Raw genomic sequence first — 23,474 nt, 5'->3', positions numbered from 1 at the left:
CAGTTTGGGAGGGGCCTTGAGGAGGGGGATAGTGTGATGACTCATGGGCCTTGTAGTCCTGCTCAGGACATTGTAATTCCTGATGAAGATGAAAACTTGGGTTTTTTACCTTCCCAGTCTGAACTGGATTCCTCTCAGCCAGATCTCTCCCAGGCAGATCTGGGAACCTTGCACCTGCAAGAAAGTTGTCTCCCAGAAGTATGTCAAACAAGCCCAGAGCCTACTTCTCCCGTATTCTTGCGCCGGGAGTTTTGTAAACAACAGAGAAGTTTAGATTCAGCTTCGCGCAGGAGTGCGAGGATTGCAGCTAAGAATGTGGCCAATTAAGACTGCTTCTCGTGAGAATCTTTGGGGAGTCTCACATCTGGTCTCAGAGTTAGCTTTCGGTTCTGATTCCCAGAGAACTGCTTCGGCGGGAAGCTAGACTCTATTTAGGTGTTTTACCCGCGTAGTAACTTCGCGGAGTCAATTCGTCAGCCTACGGAGCGAGTTGTGTCTGGACAGCGCGCTCCGGTTCAAGCCTCGCTCCTGCTCAAGCCTTGCCTTGCTATCCAGCCTTCGCCTTGCTTCCCAGCCTTTGTTTATCTACGGACTTTGCCTTGTTTCCCAGGATCAATCCTTGCCTTGTTCCACGGATTTATCAAGTTATTCCACGGACCTTGTTCTTGTTCTTAGTTACCTTGTTCCACGTTCAAGCCTTGTTTCAAGTATCAAGTTATTTCCTAGCCTCGCTCAAGTTTCATGGACTAAAGGACCTTGTCATCTCCCCTCACCTTGCTTGGCAAAGTGAGTGTTTCGGTTATTGGATTACAACTTTGGACCTTAATATTTCTTATTGGACATTGCTTTTTTGGACTAATTCTGACCTTTCCTGAAAGGTCTAATTCTGGACTATTTTCTACACTTGTTTTTATTAACTTTATATATTCCTACAATAAAGATATTAGATAGATTCTGGCCTCTGTGTATGGTTATTGGTGCTCTGCAGCCTGGGTCGTGACACTTCCGCACCATCCGCCCCCATATGTGCCAAATGCCCCCCCCCATGTCATACATTCCCTGCACCAACTGCCTCCTGGCCTCTCCCTCCATACCAACTAACCTTGGCCTCCCTCCGGGCCCAGCCCGCAATGTGGCCCCTAACACAAAAGGTTTGCCTATGCCTGATCTACATTTATATAATGGTGCCATGGAAGCCATAATGCTGGGCTCATATTGCCAGTAACTATTTCAAATTGTTAAGAGTTGCATTCTGAATAAATAAATAAATATATGCAACATTACTTGCTAAAAGTATTAGACAATGTGTTGCTGAAGCCAAAAATTATGGAAATGTGTCAGAATGATTCAATAAGTAGCAAAGAAAGCCAGCAGTTTTAGTAACACTGTGTCTCTAAGTTTCACAACTGTGTAGAGTTTGGGAATATTAATTTTAGACTACACCTCCCAGAGCTGGGGAATGCTGGAATTTGTAATCTCAAAAAATTATTTATCCATGTTCTAAATAGCAGGTACTGATAGGCCTAATATGTTGCAATCATAGTGTTAGCAAAGTGAAAATGATGCCCTTATGAAGATATGATTTAGTTTGTTCCCTGAAGAAAGAACATTTTGAATTATTAGATAGAGATTGGATCTGGCCTTGCCCCTCAATGAGCTTTTGCCTGTTCTAGTCATGACTCATTTGCTTATGAATAAATAGCTAAATCAATACCATTACTGGAAATAGTACAATTTTGTTAAAAGAACAAATCCTAAACTTCAGTCCCATTACTGCTGTTGTAACAGAGTTCATTATTTCTTCTTTTGTCACAACTTCTATCCATGTAATTGGATTTATATAAGATTTTTTTCTGCTGTCTCTTCCATTAAAAATGGTTTCAAATTGAGTGGTAGTATTAGGTTTGATATTGACAAGGAAAGAGGATATATTCTGGCATATAGATTACATATACTTTACAAAATTGGTTTTAAAATTGAAATTCTAAATATTCTGTACCTAAATCAGGGATGGGGAACCTCATTTGACAGGAAGGGAAGAGCCACTTTCTTTAAACTCATTATGGTTAGTGAAGTGCAGTCTATTCTACATGCTTATAAAAGAGCTCCTTCTGCCCCATGCAAATGTCCATATCTGATTTATCTTTCTCACCGCCCTTTCGGTCAAAAATGTATTACAAAGAACTTCCATCCTTAGTCTTCTCTTTCTGCTCTCTATTTTGAACCTAGCTCCTAACACCAGGCATTCTGCTGTTCTAGGGCAAAGACAAATTTATTTATTTACCCTATTTTTCTCCTGCCCTATCTCACCCCAAGGGGGACTCAGAGCGGCTTACAGCTTGGCACAATTCGATGTCACATCAAAACAAACGTAACAGATAATAAATACAGTAAACATTAAATCATTAAACATAAAACAATAACATATAAATACAATTAAAACAGGAATTAAAACAACAATCAAAACAACTACAAGTTGTACTCCTGTTCCCTGAAAAGCCAAATGAATGTTCTTCAGCACAACTGACAGGATCTGAAGAAAGCAGCCCAGCTGAGGGGATCCTGGGCAGATCGCATGGCATGTATGGCTCTTTTCAATACTTATTGCCACCTCCCAACATTTTACCTAATTGCAGGGCTGGTTCTAGCCTTTAGAATAGATTAGAACAATTAGATTCCTATAATTTAATCAGAGGTGTGAGGTTTTGAGCAGGAAAGCTGTGCTGGGCAGCTGTGATCCGCAACCAAAGGGTTTTCTTTCAATAGATTTAAGGCGGAGGAGGCTGAAGACCTGGGTAGAAGATAGCAGAACCATTGAGAGATGGTACTGGGGCAGAGACAAGATGAAATATTGGGACAAAATGCATGCTTGGGGTACCATTCCCCAAATTCAGAAATAGATTTTGGCCAAGATTCTAGGTTGCTCAACATAGTGTAATAATTCTGTCCCCACCCATAAGACTCAAAGTTGTGCTATGATAGCCCTCCTAAATGGCCATTTCATGGCTGATGGAGAATGGGGAGTGATTGGGGAAGATATTTGCAGTGATAAGGTGGACCTAACACTTTCATGTGTCACTAGCAGGATGCCTACTATTGTTTGTTTTTTCACTGTCCAGCCTTGAGAGTCCTGGGCCTTCTAGGTATTGCGGCCCAGGGATTTTGCACCTCTCTTCAGACACTAGAAGACATACACTAGCAGTATGAGCAACCCAGCCATGTTGTTCTGAAACACAAATACTTCCTGCCTCAGTTTTGCTTCTCTTCTTTCCCATGAATTCCTTTCCCCATGTAAATGAGATCCAACTTCCAGATGAGGTACCACACTTCCTCATAGTAACTGATCTCTGACACATCCTCCTCTCATAAGCCATCCTTCTCATAAGCCAGCAGCTTATGACAGTTGTTAGAAAAAGACAAAAGACAGTTGTTAGAAAGACAAAAAAAACCAAAAATACTAGATTGCACCAGTGCTAACTTGATCCATTTGAAAAGATATTTTCTATATATTGGCCCCTCTGTTGCTATTTGCTTTTTTTACCCTGATGATGCTCCAGGCTACCTTCATTGCATGCAGTACGTAAGTATCAGAAGGTCACATCAACTCCCCCTTTTCAGCATGAAATGAATGCTGGAGCATCAAAGAGTGAGGAACACAGAGTGTCTACAAGAAACAAAGTATCCTGGGAAATTTTCCTTCTCATTTACTGACCATGGATGAATCAATTAAGCGAGTTAGTACGAATGCGCATTCAGCTACTGGAAATAGCCCTTCGCCACAGCAACAATTTATGCCTCTCACAGACATCATAGAAGTGTTAATTTTTCTTTGTGTTTCCTGCGCTTCATGGGACACAGAATCAGATGCCAAGAAAAAAGAAAGAAAGAAAAAGAAACAAACAGAGCATGAACAAACATTCAATCGTCTGTATTCAGCATTTCAAATAAGAGATAGATTTTTTTAGAGCCAGGATAGTGGAGGGACATCTCCAAAACCAATTTTGCCTTGGAAGCACATGACTGTTTAGTATTTTATGCTATTATTATGTATCTAATTGCATATTTTACTCACTATATTACACAGAAAATCTGAGGGGACAAAACCTCTAAGATAGTCTGCTTTCTAAGAAATAGCTTAAAACTAACTCATTCTTTGGCGACTTTCCATGGCTATGTTTGCCTCATATGGAGCTAGTGAGGAGGAATCTGCTAGGGAGATCTAGTGGGAGGCTGATATTTAAATCTTCCTCTTCCAGTCAATTTTTCTTGTAGATATCTTTTCCACCTAGCCATTTGAACTACCTAGCCTCTGACGCAAACAACAAGTCCAGCAGAGAAGAGAAAAGGAAAAGGTAAATTTCCCTTGACAACTGATTGTCTCCAGCAAGTGCCTTCTGCCTGCCTGCCTGTGGCACACTGAAGTGTAAATTCTGTTGGTGAGTCCAACCAAATAAAACCTGTGGAATCAGTAAAATTTGCCTATGTGCTGACTTGCCATTCAACAATTTATCCAATGGGTCTACTCTATTTGGGACATCAACAGAATTCTGGCCAGAATCTGAAACATTCATTTCCCAAGATAATGCACTGCTTCCCTCTAAATCTGACTGGGTGGGAAAGGATTCCCACTGGTTTTAACATGTGCTTTAGGTAAGTGGAACAAGGCAACATGTGTTTAACATGTGCTTTAGGAAAGTGAGCCAAGAGAAAGTAACAGAAAACTTAAGAGGATCTTCTGTTACCTTATATATTTTTTAGCAATCTTTTTTGATAATAAGAGAATGCACAAAAAGAGTAGACTTCCTACAAAAGAAACAAAACTTCCATTCCCAGGTATGCTAAAGCTATTAATTATTAGAATCACTTGGGTAGACAGACTGTTGCAACACATCATTTATGCACATTTCCTTTTCACACATTGATCCGTCCTTCTTCATACTCTTACTTGGAGATCCCCACCTGTTGTAAGGTACCAAGAGAAGCCACAATGGAACCTTCAGTCCAGGAACTAAGCCTTTGGTCCACATTAATAGATCTAATACAAAACTTAGATATGTTGATATGCAAGTAGTTTGACATTGTTACCCATATCACATCTGTTGGGATGGGAAAGAGTCCAGCTCTAGCTTGTGCAGGGTCTGGATTCTCTTTCCCCTGACTTCCTTTGGCCAATGTTGCACAGAGATGGCAGCAATATTTTTCCCACTCTTAGCTGATGTTTCCATGACCTGACTGAGCTCCATTCAGGACTCAGCTGACTCTGGAAGCTGCATTGAAAAATGGCCTCCTCTTTTTCCGCATGCTGAAGTGGGGTGGGAACTTCACAGGACAGTATTGTCTATTCCCTATACTTCTACACTGCTGAGAACTAAATTGTTCCATACAACCCACCAATCCCTATGCCACTTTTTATACAGAGGAGCAATTATCAACTTATGTCTGCCACCTGAGCTTTCCACTGTGTTGCCCAGCATTGCAAAATTGAGAAGCTGGAGGGAAATGAGCCAAGCAGATGTCCACTGGTGTAACTACTTAACTGAAAAGGAGAAGCCCTGTTGCATTCCCTACCTGGGGTTACTATTCCACTCCTGCAACATGATATACTCTTTAATCAAACAGACGGTAAAGTGACAAGGAGCATGTAGCTGCACAGCATCTTCAAAATGCCTTGGAGAAAGCCTTTCTTAATCCTACCATTTCATTCATTTTTTTTGCTACAGGGAAGAACCAAGAGTGAGAGAGAGGGAGAGAGAAAAGAAAAGAAATAAAAACTAGCATGTCTCTGTTGTATTCAGTGAGTCTGTGACTTTCACAACATCCCTGTATTTTGAGCATGTCTGGCTGCTGGCTATTTGCCCAACACCTGGATTTTTACTCTCCAACCATGAATTATCTGAAAGGGATTTAACTGACAGATTAACCTGAGTGCAAGAAAGAACCTGAAAACTCAGTAGGGGTGGAGAGAGAGAGGATGAAGAAAGAAAAAGACTATGTGTGAGAGAAATTCACCTAGCAAAATTTTACCTAGCAAGGATCCATGGATATTTCCCCTTCAAAATAAAGAAGTTTTAAAAATTGATGTAGCTACGAGGGTTGAATGAAAAGTAATGCCTCCCACTTCGTAACTCCTCAACAGATGGCAGTACTGGTATGCGGCAGGTACTGGCTTGTTCAGTAGACTCTCCTCTACAGTTCCATTTGGCGGGAAGCCTTAAAATTGAATGGTGTGTTATTAAAGTGTGAAGTATGGAACCCTGTGCAGACGGTCAGTCAATGCGATTGAAGCAACGTGCAATCACTGGATTCTTGACAGCAGAAGGTGTCACCCCAAAGGAGATTCATCAGAGAATGCAAGCTGTTTATGGTGATTGTGTTGATGTGAGTACTATGCATCGGTGGGCGAGTAAGTTTAAAGATGTTGAGGTGGGAACATCTGACTTGTGTGACAAACAAAGAGTTGGATGCCCTGTGACAACAACCACCGAGTTTCACAAGCAAAAGGTTGACAGATTGATTCAGGATGATCGTTGTATCACTCAGAGAGAAATTTCAAGCAAAATCGGCATTTCTCAATAACTTGTGGGTCACATAATTGTTTTGCTTGGCAATTGGAAGATTTGTGCACAATGGGTACTGTGAAACGCTGGTTGCGGAAACAGAGTGTCGAATTCTTCCGTGACGGCTTCAGAAAACTTGTTCATCGTTGGCAGAAATGTATCCAATTGTCTGGTGATTATGTGGAAAAGTGAATAGTGGTAGTTAAAGAGCACATTCTAAGGATTATTTCTGTGTTTGATTATTAAAATACTCCCATCCAAACCAAAGTAACAAAGGTGGAGGTATTACTTTTCATTCAACCCTCGTACAATAAAGTACAGTCAGCCCTCCACATTCACTGACTATGATTCCAAGAAAGGACTTTTAAGTCAAATCTGTGAAATGACAAACCTGCAGATGTGGAGACCTTACACTATGCAGCTACTAGAAATTAGTGAAATATGTATGCGCAGTACATACAGCTGCATTCTGCATAGAATTCCATATTGCAGGGACCACGATGGCAGCAATTCTGCTACCGAGTCTACAAGCAACAAATCTCCTGTTTCAAAGGTAGAAAAGGAAAGGTAAAGGTTTCCCCCTGATATTAAGTCTAGTCGTGTCTGACTCTGGGGGTTGGTGCCCATCTCCATTTCTAAGCTGAAGAGCCAGCTTTGTCCGTAGATGCCTCCAAGGTCATGTGGCCACCGTTACCTTCCCAATGAAGTGATACCTGTTGATCTACTCACATTTGCATGTTTTCGAACTAATAGGTGGGCAGAAACTGGGGCTAATAGCAGGAGCTCACCCCACTTCCCAGATTTGAACAGCCGACCTTTTGGTCAGAAGTTCAGCAGCTCAGCTGTTTAACCCACTGCACCACTGGGGGATCCAAAGGTAGAAAAGCTACCAAGAAAAAATCAGTGTGGTGTTGCAAGAGATCCACTATCTCTTGCAACACCAGACTGATTTTTCCTTGGTGGGTGGGAAGGATCAACAGTCATTGAATCTTACACACAGATAGTTGTGTAGTTTATATGGAAAATATTGCATAACATTGCAAATTTCCATACAATGGGCAAACCTGGTATGCATCCACACTGTAGAACTAATACAGTTTGACACTATTTTAACGGCCATGGCTCTATTCTGTGGAATTCTGGGATTTGTAGTTTGGTGAGGCACCAGTACTCTGGCAAAGACGGTTAAAAAATGTGTCAAGCTACAGCTTCCATGATTCCACAGGATTAAACCATAGCATTAATTCAACAGTGTAGATGCCTCCATGAAGAATGGTTTGCCCTGCCTCTCTCACTAGCTGGTACTAAATGACCATTTATCACTGCCAGTTCTATAATCTTCTCTTCATCTCTCTGAAGCATCAAATGTGCTTTTCCTATCAGAAAGTACTATGTGACTTTTCCAGTACTGACGTTCCCTTTCCTGTCTGAGGCATCATAGAGGCTGCGCACACACACGCAGAAGTAAGAAAAGATAATGTCATTTGTGCAAACATGTGCATTCTTCTCTAACAGGGAGATATCTGTGTGTGTGGCAGAAAAAACACTTATTAAAAATGCTTGTCGGAACAGATATGTGATCAACAACCCACTTCAAATGGGTAGAATGTGAACTGTGCTGTTTCCATCCTGCAGGTGAGATCTGAGAGATTAGAAAGAATTCGTCATAGTGACACTTAAAGTGCCAAAAGTAGAAAATTGTATCTGATTAGCATTTAGCTGTCTCCCCAATATACCACCCATTGTTGTAGGATAAAGGAGATAAAAATGCAAGACTAGAAAGCAAAGTATTTAAAACAAGAAAGGATCCCGTGGTGACATATAAATAAAAGAGGAGAACATTACTGACCATGTTTCTGCATTTAAAATGGCACATGAATAAAAATTGTGTCATTTGAGGTATTCTTCATGAACCAATTCTGTTGGTGGGGGAAAATGAGAAGATTTTTTGTTAGATGACAGAGCAGAAAACACCTGTGGTGCCAAAACATGAGTGGGGAGATTATATGGGATTTCTACATCCTTATATGCCAGCTGGACGTGTGTTTGCTTTGGAAAATGGCATTTATAATGTTTTAGAAAACACCTTTTGGAGATGATAACTTTTTAGAAAAGCATGATCTTTCAGAGAAGAGCCAAAACCTGTTTAGAGTAGAATCTTTTCTTGTGGCATACAACCAGATATCATTATGCAAGGCAATGGTTTCAGTTGTTAGACTGAATAACCTGTTATCTCTGATCTGTTAGGAAAATAGAGAGTTTTCCAGTGTTTCAAAAGTGTTTTTCAGTGCCCAAAAATATATTTTATCCCATAAAACAACTTGTTTTATATCATGCACTCACGTGACTAAAATGAAGTAGACTCTGATAAAAAATAACATATTTGGTTTACTCACAACCTTCATGTGTTCAGCATACACAGGTACAAAAATTATCAGTCCAGATTCAGATATGTTTGAGATAATTCTCTGTGCCATCCAGCCAGGGCATATCTCTTATAACAAAACAGCTAACATCAGGTCACATAGTCAAAAGAAGAGAGAGAGAGCATGTGGTCTGCACTACAGACTCTTTTATTACTTCTCGGTAACCATAAAGGAAGCTGCATAAAAGAACATACATACTAGAAACAGTAAGCAACAGGATCATAGATAAATATATTACTAGAGAAGGCTTGAAGAAGGTTGTCATTTTCAACAGTTTGCATATCCCATTAGCAAAATCCTGAGTGTTGAAGGAGTTGGAATTTAATCTCTTTACTAATGGGTGCTCCCTTGAAGGCATGTGTAGCTCACTAGTAACAAGATAAGAGTAATGATAAGACATTTGTTGCATGAAGAATGATTGCTTGGAAAAATCCAAAAGAGCTGGAGAAGCTGTATCTAAAGATATAGTTGGCTATATATCTCTACATTGTATGTTTCAGACTCTCTCCTGACTAATATCTCTCACAAGGGTTTCCCAGCTTCCCTGTATCTTTATATTGTGGTTAACATTTGGCTGTTCACTGAACACCTGGATTTCAACTCTGTCAACCATAAATAACCATAGATAAAAGGGTTATAATTTACAGATTAGTATATGCAAGAAAGAACTTGAAATCTCAATAGGGAGTCTAGAAATTTTGTTTATTTCACAGTGGCCTTCTGTTCTGACAAGTAATCGGGGCATAACTTTTCAAGTCGAACTGCACTGGGATAAAAAAGTTGCTCCGTTCTGTTGAAAGTAAAGCTAGTTGATTTCGGTGAAATGCAAAAGATCTTGACTTTGACCTTATCATGAAATGAATGATCACAAATGTGGAGCACGCATCAAACTGTAGTCACCGCCAGCAATATTCTCATGGGAAAGTAGATGCATCCTAGGGAATGTGTTCCGTCTTAGCCTCATCTCTAATATATTAGCTTCTGTCTACAGGGGATCTTTTACTTGGAGGGAAGCATTCAAGCAGATAAATCCCCGACTGATATCTGAAACCATGTGCTTCAGGACACACTGTACTGCATTATTTATTTTATTTCTATACAAACATTGACATTGCAATCCTGTCTGTGTGTGTGCACACCTTCAAGTTGTCTGGTGATTTATGGTGACCCAATTAATTTTATCTGGTTTTCTTAGGCAAGGAATATTCAGAAATGGTTTGTCATCACATTCCTCTGAATACAGCCTACAGCACTTGGCATTCCTCAGCAATCCTCCATCCAAGTATTACGTGGGCCTGGCTTGTTTTCCTTTTGAGATCAGAAGAGATCTGGTGCCTTCAGGTTATTGTGAAGCAGGCTCCAGTAAGTTCACTAGAAATCATTGCCAGTTAAATGAGAATTCAGTTGCAGACTACTGCTGCTTTCAGAGCAATATAAAGTGCACAAAACGTGGATAGTTCAGAAGAGAAACCCTGATTCCTAACAGTGCTACCACTTCCACATTTGTTAGAGCATCATACCCCACCTCTTGCAAGTTTTGAAGTAAATGTACTGAGGATGTGATGTCTGAGTCTCTCCTTGCAAAAGATATTTTATATACTTCCTAATATGCATAGGAAGTGTAAATAACCCAAAACATCCTAAATTAACTAAAATTATTTAAAGGTTAGTGCACATCAAATTAATTTGACAACGATTAATAAACAATTTGTAAACACACACACGCACACAGCCACCAAATCTGCAGTAATGAATGGGAAATGTCAATAATAAAAGTATCCTTAAATGCATAGAGAAGTTGGACAGTTGAGAGTTCACTAGCTAAGGCCAGTTCAAAACAATTTCCTGCCTGAAGTATAGCAGCATATTCTACTTTCCATCCCACCAAGCCAAGGCAAATAACACCACAAGCCAATCAAATTAGTGTATGATACAGAACATTTCACAACTGTTTGGCAGTACAGATATAATAAAAATAAAGGAAGTAACTAACAGTTTGCTGCCTTTTCATGATACCGAATATCTGCTTCCTATCACAGTTTTTTCTGGACTTGGGAGTGTGTGGCTTGCCCAAGGCCATCCAGTGGGTTTCCATGGACAAGGAAATGGGACCAAACGCTTGGCTCCAAAATCGCAGTTGAATAGTCAAACCACTATGCCACATTAGTTCGTCTATGTGATATAGCTATTGCAATTTCATACTACTTCAGGTACTCTGGTCCTGTTCTACAGTACTTTAGGAATTGCAGTTTGGAGAGATATTTAGATTTCTGGGCCCCAGAGATCTGGTGTTGCGATTCTAGGCAGGGCTCACTTTCATATAATTTTAAACTTCAAATCTCAGGATGCCATGCAATGGAGCCATGCTGTTAAAGTGGTGTCAAACACTTTACTTGCATTTTCGTGTGTGTCAGGAGCAACTTGAGAAACTACAAGTCGCTTCTGGTGTGAGAGAATTGGCCGTCTGCAAGGATGTTGCCCAGGGTACACCCAGATGTTTTACTATCCTGTGGGAAGCTTCTCTCATGTCCCTGCATGAGAAGCTGGAGCTGACAGATGGGAGCTCACCCCGTTCCCCGGATTCAAACCACAGACGTTTCAGTCAGCAGTCCTGCTGGCACAAGGGTTTAACCCACTTGCTGAGAAATAATGTGATGTCTTCATTCTATACTGCATTTCACGTACCGTTCAAAATATGTGTTTTATAGAATTGAACATAATATGTTAGGTGAGTTGGGATTTTAAACAGTTCTTTTTAAAAGAGTTTACTGATTTAGAAAAAAGACCTTTAATTTTAGCAGATATTCCAGTTTTGGAATTCCCTTCAAATCAGAATGAAAACAGACTCCTGGAATTGTCAGGATGTATATGCTTTATCTCCCTCTAGTGGCTGATCAATTTGGTGAACAGTTTTTGTGTTTTTCCACTTTTGGTATTGGGATTGCAATCTAGAAAATTTGGTAAATGCGGTGTTCCAGCGGCATGTTTTGCAGATACACCTAAATGCTCTTCTTAAAATAGTTAATTATAAAAATAGTGTAAGGTTCAAAGAAACACATTAAATAACTTATGCCACCAATAATTAAATTGACCAAAAATTAGAACTGTTAAAAGTATTAAAAAGCAGTCCCATCTTTGACTCATTCCTCCTGGACAGGGAGAGAACCATTCCTAAGTCCCTTTGTGACAGTAGATGCCAAAATTATGACACTGCGGGATATCCATGCGGATGCTGCAACATCACTGTTTTGGCAATCCCCACCACGTGCAGCATATTGCCAGCAGAAGTGGAAATCCCAGAGTCTTCTTCTTTATAAGATTCTGCCACATTTCTCTATTCATTAGAGAGTTGTAACAGATTTCTTTCACAAAGCAGAGGGTCTCTTGGCTCACTTCCTTCTAAATGATCCTGCTTTGTTGCCTCTCCTTCATCAGTTAAGAGGACTTCTTTTCTGACTTCCATTTCTGTGCTCAGTATATTTTAATTATTTATTCCATTTATATGCCACTTTAACCTGGATTAAAGTCTAAATGAGATCTGGATTCATCACCCCATAACATTGGAGCTACCAGCCTCCACTACTCCATCTCTTCTTTCTCACATCTACATAACCACTAGATTCAGCACTGATTGAGTTTCATTTCGGAGCAAGGAGTAGAAACATACAAATTATTCTGATTCAGAAAGTACAGTGTAAAGTAAATCATAGACTTGTAGCGTTAAAGGGTTCACCTACTTCAGCCCTTGCAATGAAGGAAAGCCACAGTTAAAGTACGCCTGATAGTTACCATCCAACATCTGTCAAAAATATCCATCAAAAGAAAGCTCAACACCCCAGAGGCAGATCTGACAGGAATCCCAATATTTACTGAAAATTTCCTTTCATGTAATTTGGATCTGGTGATTCAATGGAATATCAGGTAACAAGCTTGCTACACATTTTCTTTTACTGCCCTTTAAATATTTGAAGATAACTAAGCTTTTAGTCTATTCTTCTCCATAATAAACATATCAGCTGCAATGATCATTTCTCACATAGGATGGTTTCAAATTCTTTATTTGTTGTCTTCCTCTGGATACGTTCTGGGTTGTTGAGCCTTGTGATATTGGTAATGAATAGCTGTAGAAAAGGCATCAAATGTCTGTCCCTTCACATATATCAAATGTGTTTGAAGTTTAAGCATTCAGATGTTTATTCTTTATCTTTCTTGTGCACACACAAACTTTTCAAGATTTGGGAACATAATGACACTAGGCTTCCAGAGCACTGTGCCCATCTGTTCATTGGGAGGCTTGCACACAAGGGAGACCATCATATTCGCTATTCAACAGTAGCTGCATTCAGTGGTGGCAGAATTTCATTTGACATAAACCTGCTAAGAAGTAAAGGCTGTTGTCTTGATCATCTGCAGCTTTAAGATCAGCTGTCATACTACACCAATGCAGTTTCAAAGTGGCATAGACTTGCTTCAGACATACAGAGCATTGTTTCCAATTATTCAATCTGGGTCAATTTTGCCTTAAATATATAGATTAAGCTCTAGCTAGTATGAAGTCATCCTCTGTTGGATTGCTTATGAAGAACCAAAATCTTACTGTTTCTCTGTTCCATTTGCTCTATTGGCACAGGTTGCACAAGGCTGCTACCATATTGTAAAACAACCCCTGCAGAATTTAACTTTATACATCAATAGACACTAAACAAAGATGATAGGGGCATCAGACATAGAGTTTTGTCATTCATACATGAGAATTTATGAATGACAAAATGTATGAATGAGATATTCTTATCTTTTTACTGGTGATACAAATGACACCTTTCTTGTTCTAGTTTGTTCAGCTACATTTCATGACATCAGCTGCATTTTTAGGATGCTGCAGAAAACCAATAATTTCAAAATTGAAATGAAACCAGTTGATGTCCTTTGTCATATCCATCTTCTCCATCGTGTATCACTTCATGTCTGATGGTGTCTGGTGAGTTTGGGCATGTGCCCTCCAGCTTCTTCAAGTGGGGCGTCCAGATGACATTCCACGAAAACATGAATGCTTTCTCCACAAAGCAGGAAAACCCTGCTTTGTGGCAAGATAATTTGACTGCTGGGAAGACATGGGTCTTTCAGAAGGCCCATGTCTTTCCAGCTGTGGGGGCTGTGTAGATGGGTCCGGGGATTGCACTGTGTGCTTTCCGGTGCCCATTCTACACAATTTGTCTTGGGTTTCTTGGGCTCCTCCCCCACCACCACTCTTGGCGCGTCTTTGGTACAACTCAGGAAAACTCCAGAAAAGGGGAAATGGTTGCAGGGTGAGTCATCTTACTTTATAAAAGGCTTTTCTAAGAGGTTTTCTTTTCTGTCCTGGTGCCTTGCTGGAAAGCCCGGCAGGGCATGTGGACACAACCCCCCAGAAAAGCACACACACTTTCTGGGGGATGGTGGACTTCAATGTGAGTGCAATCGCATTTTTAAAACTCAATTACACTCTCATTAAAGTGTTGCCTGGAATCGCCCTTCCTCTTTTACTGGTCCCCTTTTCCTCTCACCAATGTATTTCCTCATTCCTTAACTGGAATGATCTGCTTCATCTTAGGAACTGATATGCTCCAAATTTCAGTGGTTTAATTCACAAAGAAATGAAAATTGTCTCCAGCTTTATTCACTGTTATTCTAGTCACTCCCAAGTCTATTCACATAACAAATTATATATATCAGTTACCAGTGTTGTGAGTAATATGGTTTGAGATGGAATGGGGCCAAAATGGTGCTATGGCGCTATAATGTGCCCAAGGAGAGAGCTCTGTGGATGTCTCCTTCCTTTCCCAATTTTTCCCAACCATTACAGTTTAAGTGCTGAAATTGGACAAAACGGATAAGAGAATAGAATTATCATAACATAATAGCAGACCATGTTTTCAACTCTGTAATATGTTAAATTGTGCCTATGCAGAACTAGTGAAGCATTTGCGAGTAATGTTTTCCATATAATGGCATTTCACTATATTGTACAACCCCATATCCCTGGGGATACAGTCTAAGCCATGGATACCCGAAAACATGAATAATAGCAACCCTATGTTTTCACTATATTTGGATCAGACGCATACCATGCAATTGCAATGGAAGACCTAGAGAAGTCCACAAACATTTCTGGGGAGAAATATTTTTGAAACATGGATAAGCAAAACCAGGGATAGCAAATCCATTAATAAGGGGGCCATACCATATTTACTTCTGCCTCCACCTAATTGATGGTATGTAACTTCACCTTCATTTCTTCCAAGAGTGCCTCTCAACAAGCAAGAACAGGGAGGGGGGAGGGGAGATCTTGCACTGAGCATTGAGCATGGGGGGACGGGAGGGGGAGAGTGGAGAGAAGGCAGGGCATTTTTGAGGAGAAAGGGGCAATGAGTAGGGCAGATTCTGAATAATGGGGCACCATGGTACATCTACTTGTCTAGCAACTGTGGAAAGACACTGTTTCTGGTAAACTGTGATAAAACTATAACCATCATAACAACAACAAAACTCTGTTTAGCTTTTTTCCATCTCTTATTTTTTATTCCTCATTGGAAATCTGAAACTGTCACCCATCCTTCCTTAATGTTCTCATTTGCCTGGTCCTCACTGGCTTTGTCATGCCTGTCACCATCTCCTCTTTTTAAAATACTCTACACTGAGAGTTAAACTTTCTGTTATATTAACTGACGGGATGCTTTGTGCTCTGATTTTCAATGAGATTTGTAATCAAAGACAGGATGGGTAGACCACTCTATGGTCATCACAGCAACAGCTTCAGAGGAGGAAACAAAGTGAAGAACTTCAATGATGCATGAGGCCCGATAAAATAAATACACCGCACAGAAACAAAAATAAATTGGATTCCTTTCCTGTTTAAGTTAGCAGGCATTTCATGCAGAAATTGTAGCTATTTCACAAGTTAAACTAAAAAAAGAACACTCAGTGTTTTGAAATGTGACTGAGAGAAAACTGCACATGTACATTTCCATTAGATCAGAATTGCCTCTTCTTCGTTCCCCAAAGGGGGGGTTGCCTTTGCCTTTACCTGAAGCTGAAAGAATGTGACTTGTGGTTTTCATGGCTAGGTGGGGATTTAGACCCTGGTCTCCAGAGTCATAGTCCAATGTTTAAACCACTACACCATGTGGTTCTCAAGTTGAAAGTGTTATTGAGTGTTATTATCAGTTCCAGGGCACTTTGGGTTGTACTACACTGTCATCCCCAAGATCTCATGCAGCCTACAGGATACATGATTTCCACTCCTGGTTTCTACAAACATGTGCCTGATAAAGGTTGCATGTGCTCATACAATGAGACAGAAATTGGCTTCCATGAAATCGATTGAGATGGGGTGCATATATATGTAAAATATTGCTACATAATTTTGTTCTACTGTTACCACTGTTACTACTGTTATGTTTGTATTTAGGACCATGAATATTCTCACCGTGTGAGTGTGCATACCTCTGTGCACTTAATGTAAAGAAAGTTGCATTCCACAGCCTGAACCAATTGTGCAAAATGTGTACTTAATGTGCTTGTTTGCGTAATTGCTTTGCTACTCCTAGTGAATGGTCAAGCCATGGAGCTATCCAAGGTATTGAATGCCTGCTTCCTCTTAGAGCTTGGAAAAGTTACTTTTTGGACTACAGCTCCTAAGGTCTTCCCAATAATCTGGTTTCTCCAGTACCTGAGATTCTCCAAGAGGCACACACTTCACATGTACTCAACTCTGATTGTTCAGGCACAGTTTGTCTACACGGCCCCCAAAATCCAAATTGACCAGAAGTCACTCCTGAATGCTCACAGGATGTCCAGGAATGTTGGTCCTTAGCATGGGGCAAACCAGGTTGCACCAATTCAGTTGTGCAAAGTAGAGGAAAATTGTGTAGCCAAACTCTGGAGCAGCCTCATACTTTGGGCAGGGTATGGACAGCAGATCATCTCCTTGTCAGCACAGGGAAAAGGAGACAGATTAGGCCCATATTGGTTTGCATCATGGTGCAAACAGGCAGCTCTGGTGAGCTTCTGGCCACTATGGGCATCTGTGTTGACATCAGCAAGGAAGAAGTATTTTTAATTATTTATTTACTTCATTTGTATACTGCTTTTCTCACCGGGGGGGGGGGGCAGCTCAAAGCAGTTTCCAACATATTTATGGCAAAAAGTAACGCCTCATATACATATAAAACCTAACATAGAGCAAAAATAACATATAACTATCAATTAAATCATAAAATGTAACAATATTTAGACAATGAAAACATGGAGTGAAAAACATATTAATATAAACATTAAAATCACATAATCCAGAAATCATGGTCCAAGGCCATTGCAATGTCAAATATCCATAGCACATCATCCCTGATCAGTCCTTGTATTGCTTACTGCCCAAAGGCTTGGTCTCATAGCCAAGTTTTTTTCCCTGAAGGCCAGGAGGGAGAGCGCTGATCTAATTTCATTGAGGAGGGAGTTTTGTAGTCAAGGAACCACCACTGAGGAGGCCCTGTCTCTCATCCCCACCAGTTGCACCTGCGAGGGATGATCTTAACTTCTGAGATGGTTCATAGAGGAGATACGTTCAGACAGGTAAACTGGGCCAGAACTATTTAGGGCTTTATAGGCTAAAGCCAGCACTTTGAATTGTGCTCAGTAGGAAACTGTCAGTAGAGGTGATCACATGGGTACCTTGTCTCTGGTTGCACCAGCACTTTTCCTGGTGTCAGCAAATATGATCACAATGGCCAGGAGCTCTCCAGAGCTCTGTAGTTGTCTGCAGCAGCAATGAGGACAGGAAAGGTATAGTGATAGTCTGACCAAGCTGAATCGGGTCAGGGATAGAGTTTGTGATCATCTATATGACCTCCAGGGCCAGTCTGGCCCCAGTATATAGCCATTGGAGATGCTTGGACTGGAGGGACCTCCGCTGCTTTCTGGCCTTCTAGGAAGGCCAGACGGGCGAGCGGGAGTAGCGTGGGAGGCGGAGCCAGCTCTGACGCCGCTCCCCCCCCCGCCCAGCGTGCCTTGGCCCTGCCTCCCACGCAGCGTGGGAGGCGGGGCCAAGGCACGCTGGGCGGGGGGGGAGCGGCGTCAGAGCTGGCTCCGCCTCCGCTACTCCCGCTCGCCCGTCTGGCCTTTCCTACCAGGCCAGAAAGCAGCGGAGGTCCCTCCAGGCCGCAATCGCGGCCTGGAGGGACCTCCGCTGCTTTCTGGCCTGCTAGGAAGGCCAGACGGGCGAGTGGGAGTAGCGTGGGAGGCGGGGCCAACTCTGGCCCCGCCCCCCCGCCCAGCGTGCCCTGGCCCCGCCTCCCACGCAGCGTGGGAGGCGGGGCCAGGGCACGCTGGGCGGGGGCGGGGCCAACTGTGGCCCCGCCCCCTCACTAATCGCCATGGCCCCGCCTCCCACGCAGCGTGGGAGGCGGGGCCAGGGCGCGGGAGGCGGGGCCGGTGGCGGGGGCGCTTTTCAGCACCCCCGCTTCCCATTAAAAATTATCTCCGGCCGGCCCTGTGTAGAGCTGACAACATGTGCCTCAACTATCTCTTAAGATAATGTTGGATTTAGTCCCAGAGGCACTTCTTATTTCCTTAGAAACATGTTGTCCCATTTTGTACCTAGTTGTGCCCTTTGGGAAAGAATTGCCGACATATTTATTCCTTTGATTCGTTATCACTGATGAAATTTTCAGAATTTTATTCTCCATTGTAGAATTAATGCATTTTGACACTTTAACTACCATGTTCAATGCTATGAAATTCAGGGATTTGTAACTTGGTGACACCAGTATTCTTTGGCAGAGAAGGCTAAAGAGCTCATTGAACTACAAATCCCAGGGTTCTATAGTATTGAGCCATGACTGTTAAAGTGGTATCAAACTGCATAATTCTACATGCATCCTGCAAGGATGGTTGCATGCATTTTCATTTCGAAATGGACCTTAAAATGCACAAGGCCAGTCAATTCATACACAATGGAGGACCTCAGGGGATTTTTGAATGTTGGTTGTGTGATGGTTATGCTTTTCTAGTACAGTAGAGTCTCACTTATCCAAGCTTCTGGATTATCCAAGCCATTTTTGTAGTCAATGTTTAAATATATCATGATATTTTGGTGGTAAATTCGTAAATACAGTAATTACAACATAACATTACTGCGTATTGAACTACTTTTTCTGTCAGATTTGTTGTATAACATGATGTCTTGGTGCTTAATTTGTAAAATCATAACCTAATTTGATGTTTAATAGGTTTTTCCTTAATCCCTCCTTATTATCCAAGATATTCGCTTATCCAAGCTTCTGCTGGCCCATTTAGCTTGGATAAGTGAGACTCTACTGTATATCTTTAACTTTAATAATAATAATAATAATAATAATAATAATAATAATAATAATAATTTATTTGTATTCTGCCCTATCGCCGCAAGGGGACTCAAGACGGATTAACAAGCCTCTTAAGTTTCAAACACTGTAAAATGTATATATTTAACTTTCTCTGATGAATAATGGGAGAAATGGGGCATGACCATAATACTTCTTTGATAATAAGACCGTTACAAATATATCCCACTTACATCTCCAATGATAAAAAGTTAAGTAACTTGCATATATTTCTGATTTTTTTCATGATGGATGATAGACTAGAAGATAATATTTTTCCCCTAACAATTCTTTATGTCTCTTTCTGCTTTTTCCCTTTAGTTGAAAACAGAGATGAAACAGCCAACAGGTAGTTTGAGAAAATTACGTACAATTGAAAACATAGCACTCCAGAGTGATGTTCAATAATTTACAATCGTATGCTAGGCAACTAGGTACAGCCTTGGGCAGGTGCTGTATTCATGGCTACACATCTGTGACTATGTAAAATAGGGGCAAGCAAAACACAACCCTCCTTGTGTTATTGACTAGCGTCTCCCAGTATCCTTCTGTTGGCTGCAGCTTATATGAAAATGCAATGCAGTAATATCTGGAATGCCCCACTTTGGATGAAGCAGTATCTTTACAAGACAGAAAAAAGTTCACAATAGAAACATGTAAATTGTTAGAGGTTACTATACATACTTAGGAAAGGGAGAAATGTGCCAAGAAGAAGGCACATCAGGCAAACCCTTGTGGGGCCGCCCTCCATCTGGAAATCTATGTCCTCATTGTGAAAAACCGTGTGGATCAGAATAGGTCTCCGCAGTCATTTATAGATCCACTGCCAAGATTCCACCCTTGGAAGATGATCATACTTGGCCACGACTGATTGCCTATGGTGATGCAGGACTACAAAACTTGTTTTAAATGGTGTATGAGCCAAAACAAACTGTGTGAGCCATGTCTAAGTGTGTACCATTTTCTCCCAAACCCATAACATGCCCAAACCAATAACACCATGTAACACGATTTTTGTTCCTCGGTTATAAATGTCATTTCCTAATTGGTTCTATTTTTAAAAAAAACATGGAAAAGGTTTATTAAACTACAAAAACTTTGTTTTGTGCATATTTTCATTAAGGAAAATTACAGACTTTTGAGTTTCAAGTCATAGAAGGATAAAAAACAAAAACGAAGTTTCTGGAGTATAGCAATTACTTTCAAAGTAAGTACCACACAATTAAACAGGAAATAACACTTTCAACAGCAGAAGAAGCATTTTTTTCAAATTTTGTTACATAGTGTAATGTACAGCTCAATCCTATGGACGTTTACTTCAAACTTACACACCTCCTCAACTTTAAAACTGAATTCTTTCTTTCTGTCTTTCCCACAAACAATTAAATAGTGTCATGCCTCATACACTTAACAAATGTGTTAGTTAGCAATAAAGAAGGCTGAAAATACTTTCATGCTTCATTTTGTACAATTACTACTTTCTATTATTGCTGTTGTGAGGTACTAAAACTTCTTTTAAAAAGTCAGGAACTGGTAGATCTCTGCCCAAAGCAGTTCACAATAGCCTCACTCCATTCAAACTCAGAGCATTTTTATAATTAACTCTGTTCCCTGACAGTTCTTAAAGGATGGCCAGAGAATACTATGCAATGAGTATGTGCAGATATGTGTGTATCAAGAGAGCATGACCTGTTATTGCTGTAAATTTTCAATTGGATTGTACTTGCATCATAATCTGCTCTGGGAGTTAGTTTGGCAGAAATGTTGAATACAAATATAATAAATAGAGCAATGAATTACCCATTGTTTTCTCCTAACATTCATACTTTCAGCTGGGATAAATTGCTTATTTTTCGTTGTTTCTCAAGCATTCCATTCTGCTCTAGAATCTCAAATCATTTTCCCTGAGGTTAAGCTGCCAAAGGCGAACAAAGCTAAACAGAGCCACTGTTCGATACGCTGCTTATGCACCATCACTCCATTGGGTAGCTGTCACACCCTTTTCCTCCAGGTCTCCAGTATATCTCCATTCTCCACCGACACCTCCTTTTGTGTTCACCCCTCTCTCTCAATTGCCTTCAGGACATCACCCCAAAGTTTCCTCCTTTTATTCAGCTCTAACCTGCCCTTTACTCTCCTCCCCAAGCATCTGTTAGCAATGCATCAAATGTTCAAGGTAATATGTTTTTTTCATACCCTCGCAAAACCATCTCCAGCCCAAAGCAGAGGAAAGCATTCTGAACACCAGGAAAAGATGTGGCAATTTGTTTTACGTCTGGTTCACCATGTGCGAGCCAAATCTGCCCCCGGTCTTAATAACTGACGACTCAGCAAGAGTGTCCCTTCTCTCACATCCCGGGGAAGGCAGGTATTTCATCTTGAAACAGACACAAGCAACATCTATTTGGCAGTGATAAAGCAGTCTCCCTGGGATTGCCACTTTTTCTCCTTGATGTTCCTTTTTTTTTCAAGTTTCAAAAAGGTGAAATAAAATTCATTGATTGGGAGCACTTTGCACCAGAAAGAATAGAAATACAAGAACAGTCAAGTGTCTTACCTATTGTGGTCATCCAGAGCACTAGCTGAAACCCGGGAGAGAGCTGTGGGGGGAAATCCATGACTTCCTTGGTCCAGGATGGTCCTGCTCCGCACTGGCCCTCTTCCCTGCTGTCTGTCCTTCTCTCTAAGACTCTGCCAAAGCTCTGATGTTAATGCTTGGTTTCTTGCAGGCTTATAGAAGAATTTCACCTCCTGCTATGGAGGGCTCTCAGGGTCCTAAAGCCCTCATGGTTCCCTCGCCACATGCGTTCATTCACTTTCTTTTGCAGTTCAGGAAGCAGAATGACATGCATTATTAACATCTCTGTGTACACATTCATTTTTTAAAATGGGAACATTATGTTGGAAGCGCTGATATAGGCAACTTTGTCTGCATTTGCATCCTCATGCTGCACAGAAAAAAACTCTTTGCGTGTGTTTCTAACAAAAATGCAAGCTTGGGTTAAATCAACTCTCAACAGTATCAATATATGGCAATCCAGATAGCTCCCTCTGCAGTCATTGTACAGATTGATTTTAATAAATGAGCTTTGCCTTCCCATATTAATATCAATTAATTTTCCCCCAAAAGAGCCACCATTCCTAAAAAATCTAGCCTTTATTTTATTCACTGCAGTCATGCAAAAGCAGATTGAGAATCTGAGCGATTTCCCATGTTATATTTCTGAGTCCTACTTCTAAACATGTCTGGAAGTTTGTATTTTTGTCTCCTTCTACAAAAGACTAGGAAAATGTTAAGCCACTCCAGATATTTTGCATACCTGTATTTTTCTTGGAAGGAGAACATGTTGTAAACACTTCATATGGGTGTATCTGTATTGGCTGTTGGCCACTAGAAATATTACTAAACACTTTTAGTACATGGTTCACCCCTTAACGTGTTGAAGTTGTCTGTTTAAATTACTGCTGCAAAATGCAGACGTATTTTACTGCTTCCCCTTGATATCTAAGAAAAAAAAGCCATGCAGACATTCTGGAGCACAATTCTTCTGGCCATGCTGCCTGGGGGAATTCTAGAAACAATAGTTCATGAAAGTAATATTTCCAGGCTCTAGAAAAAGATATATAGAGATTTTTTTTTCATAAGCCCCTACTCAATTTTGCCAGATCATGATTCAGAAGATTATATGAGTCCCCCTGGGGGAGAAGAGCGGTATATAAATTAATTAATTAATTAATTAAATAAATAAATAAATATATTGGCCACTTGAACCAGTTCCAAAAATAGCAAAAATAGGAAAATGTACATAGTTTCTGACCAGTTTCCTATTTCTGGTTTTCAAAATGCAAAACTCTTGCAAGTAAGTAAATCCAATCCAGCTCAGGGGCAGGCTGTACAGGTTGCATGCAAAGGTCCCTGATGTCTCCAGAGAGAGATGCAAAACAACTCCATCTGAAACCCTGGAAAGCTGTTAATAGGCAATGAAACTGAGTTCGATGTAGAAATGTAGATAGACACTCACGCTCACATACACACACACACATCCGGTTTCTCTGAAAATAAGACAGTGACTTATATTATTTTTTGCTCCCAAAGA

At 40.7% G+C, this 23,474-nt stretch overlaps 1 protein-coding gene across 2 annotated transcripts in view; it reads right to left on the bottom strand.

The window, feature by feature from the left end:
• The window catches only part of ltk (leukocyte receptor tyrosine kinase), a 149,229-nt gene extending 127,132 nt beyond the window's left edge, over positions 1 to 22,097 (bottom strand). The window contains exon 1 of one of the 2 annotated variants that reach the window (XM_062968154.1): positions 21,935 to 22,097. In XM_062968154.1, coding sequence (XP_062824224.1) covers positions 21,935 to 21,995 — 61 coding nt within the window. In that variant the 5' untranslated portion in view covers positions 21,996 to 22,097. The remainder of the gene's footprint in view (positions 1 to 21,934) is intronic. The other variant, XM_008104363.3, reaches the window with a different exon arrangement.
• Between the last annotated feature and the right edge of the window lie 1,377 nt (positions 22,098 to 23,474).

The sequence above is a fragment of the Anolis carolinensis genome, chromosome 1 (assembly GCF_035594765.1).
Source record: "Anolis carolinensis isolate JA03-04 chromosome 1, rAnoCar3.1.pri, whole genome shotgun sequence".
Lineage (NCBI taxonomy): Eukaryota > Metazoa > Chordata > Lepidosauria > Squamata > Dactyloidae > Anolis > Anolis carolinensis.
The sequence above is the reverse complement of the archived record's forward strand: the minus strand, read 5'-3'. Positions and strand labels throughout refer to the sequence as shown.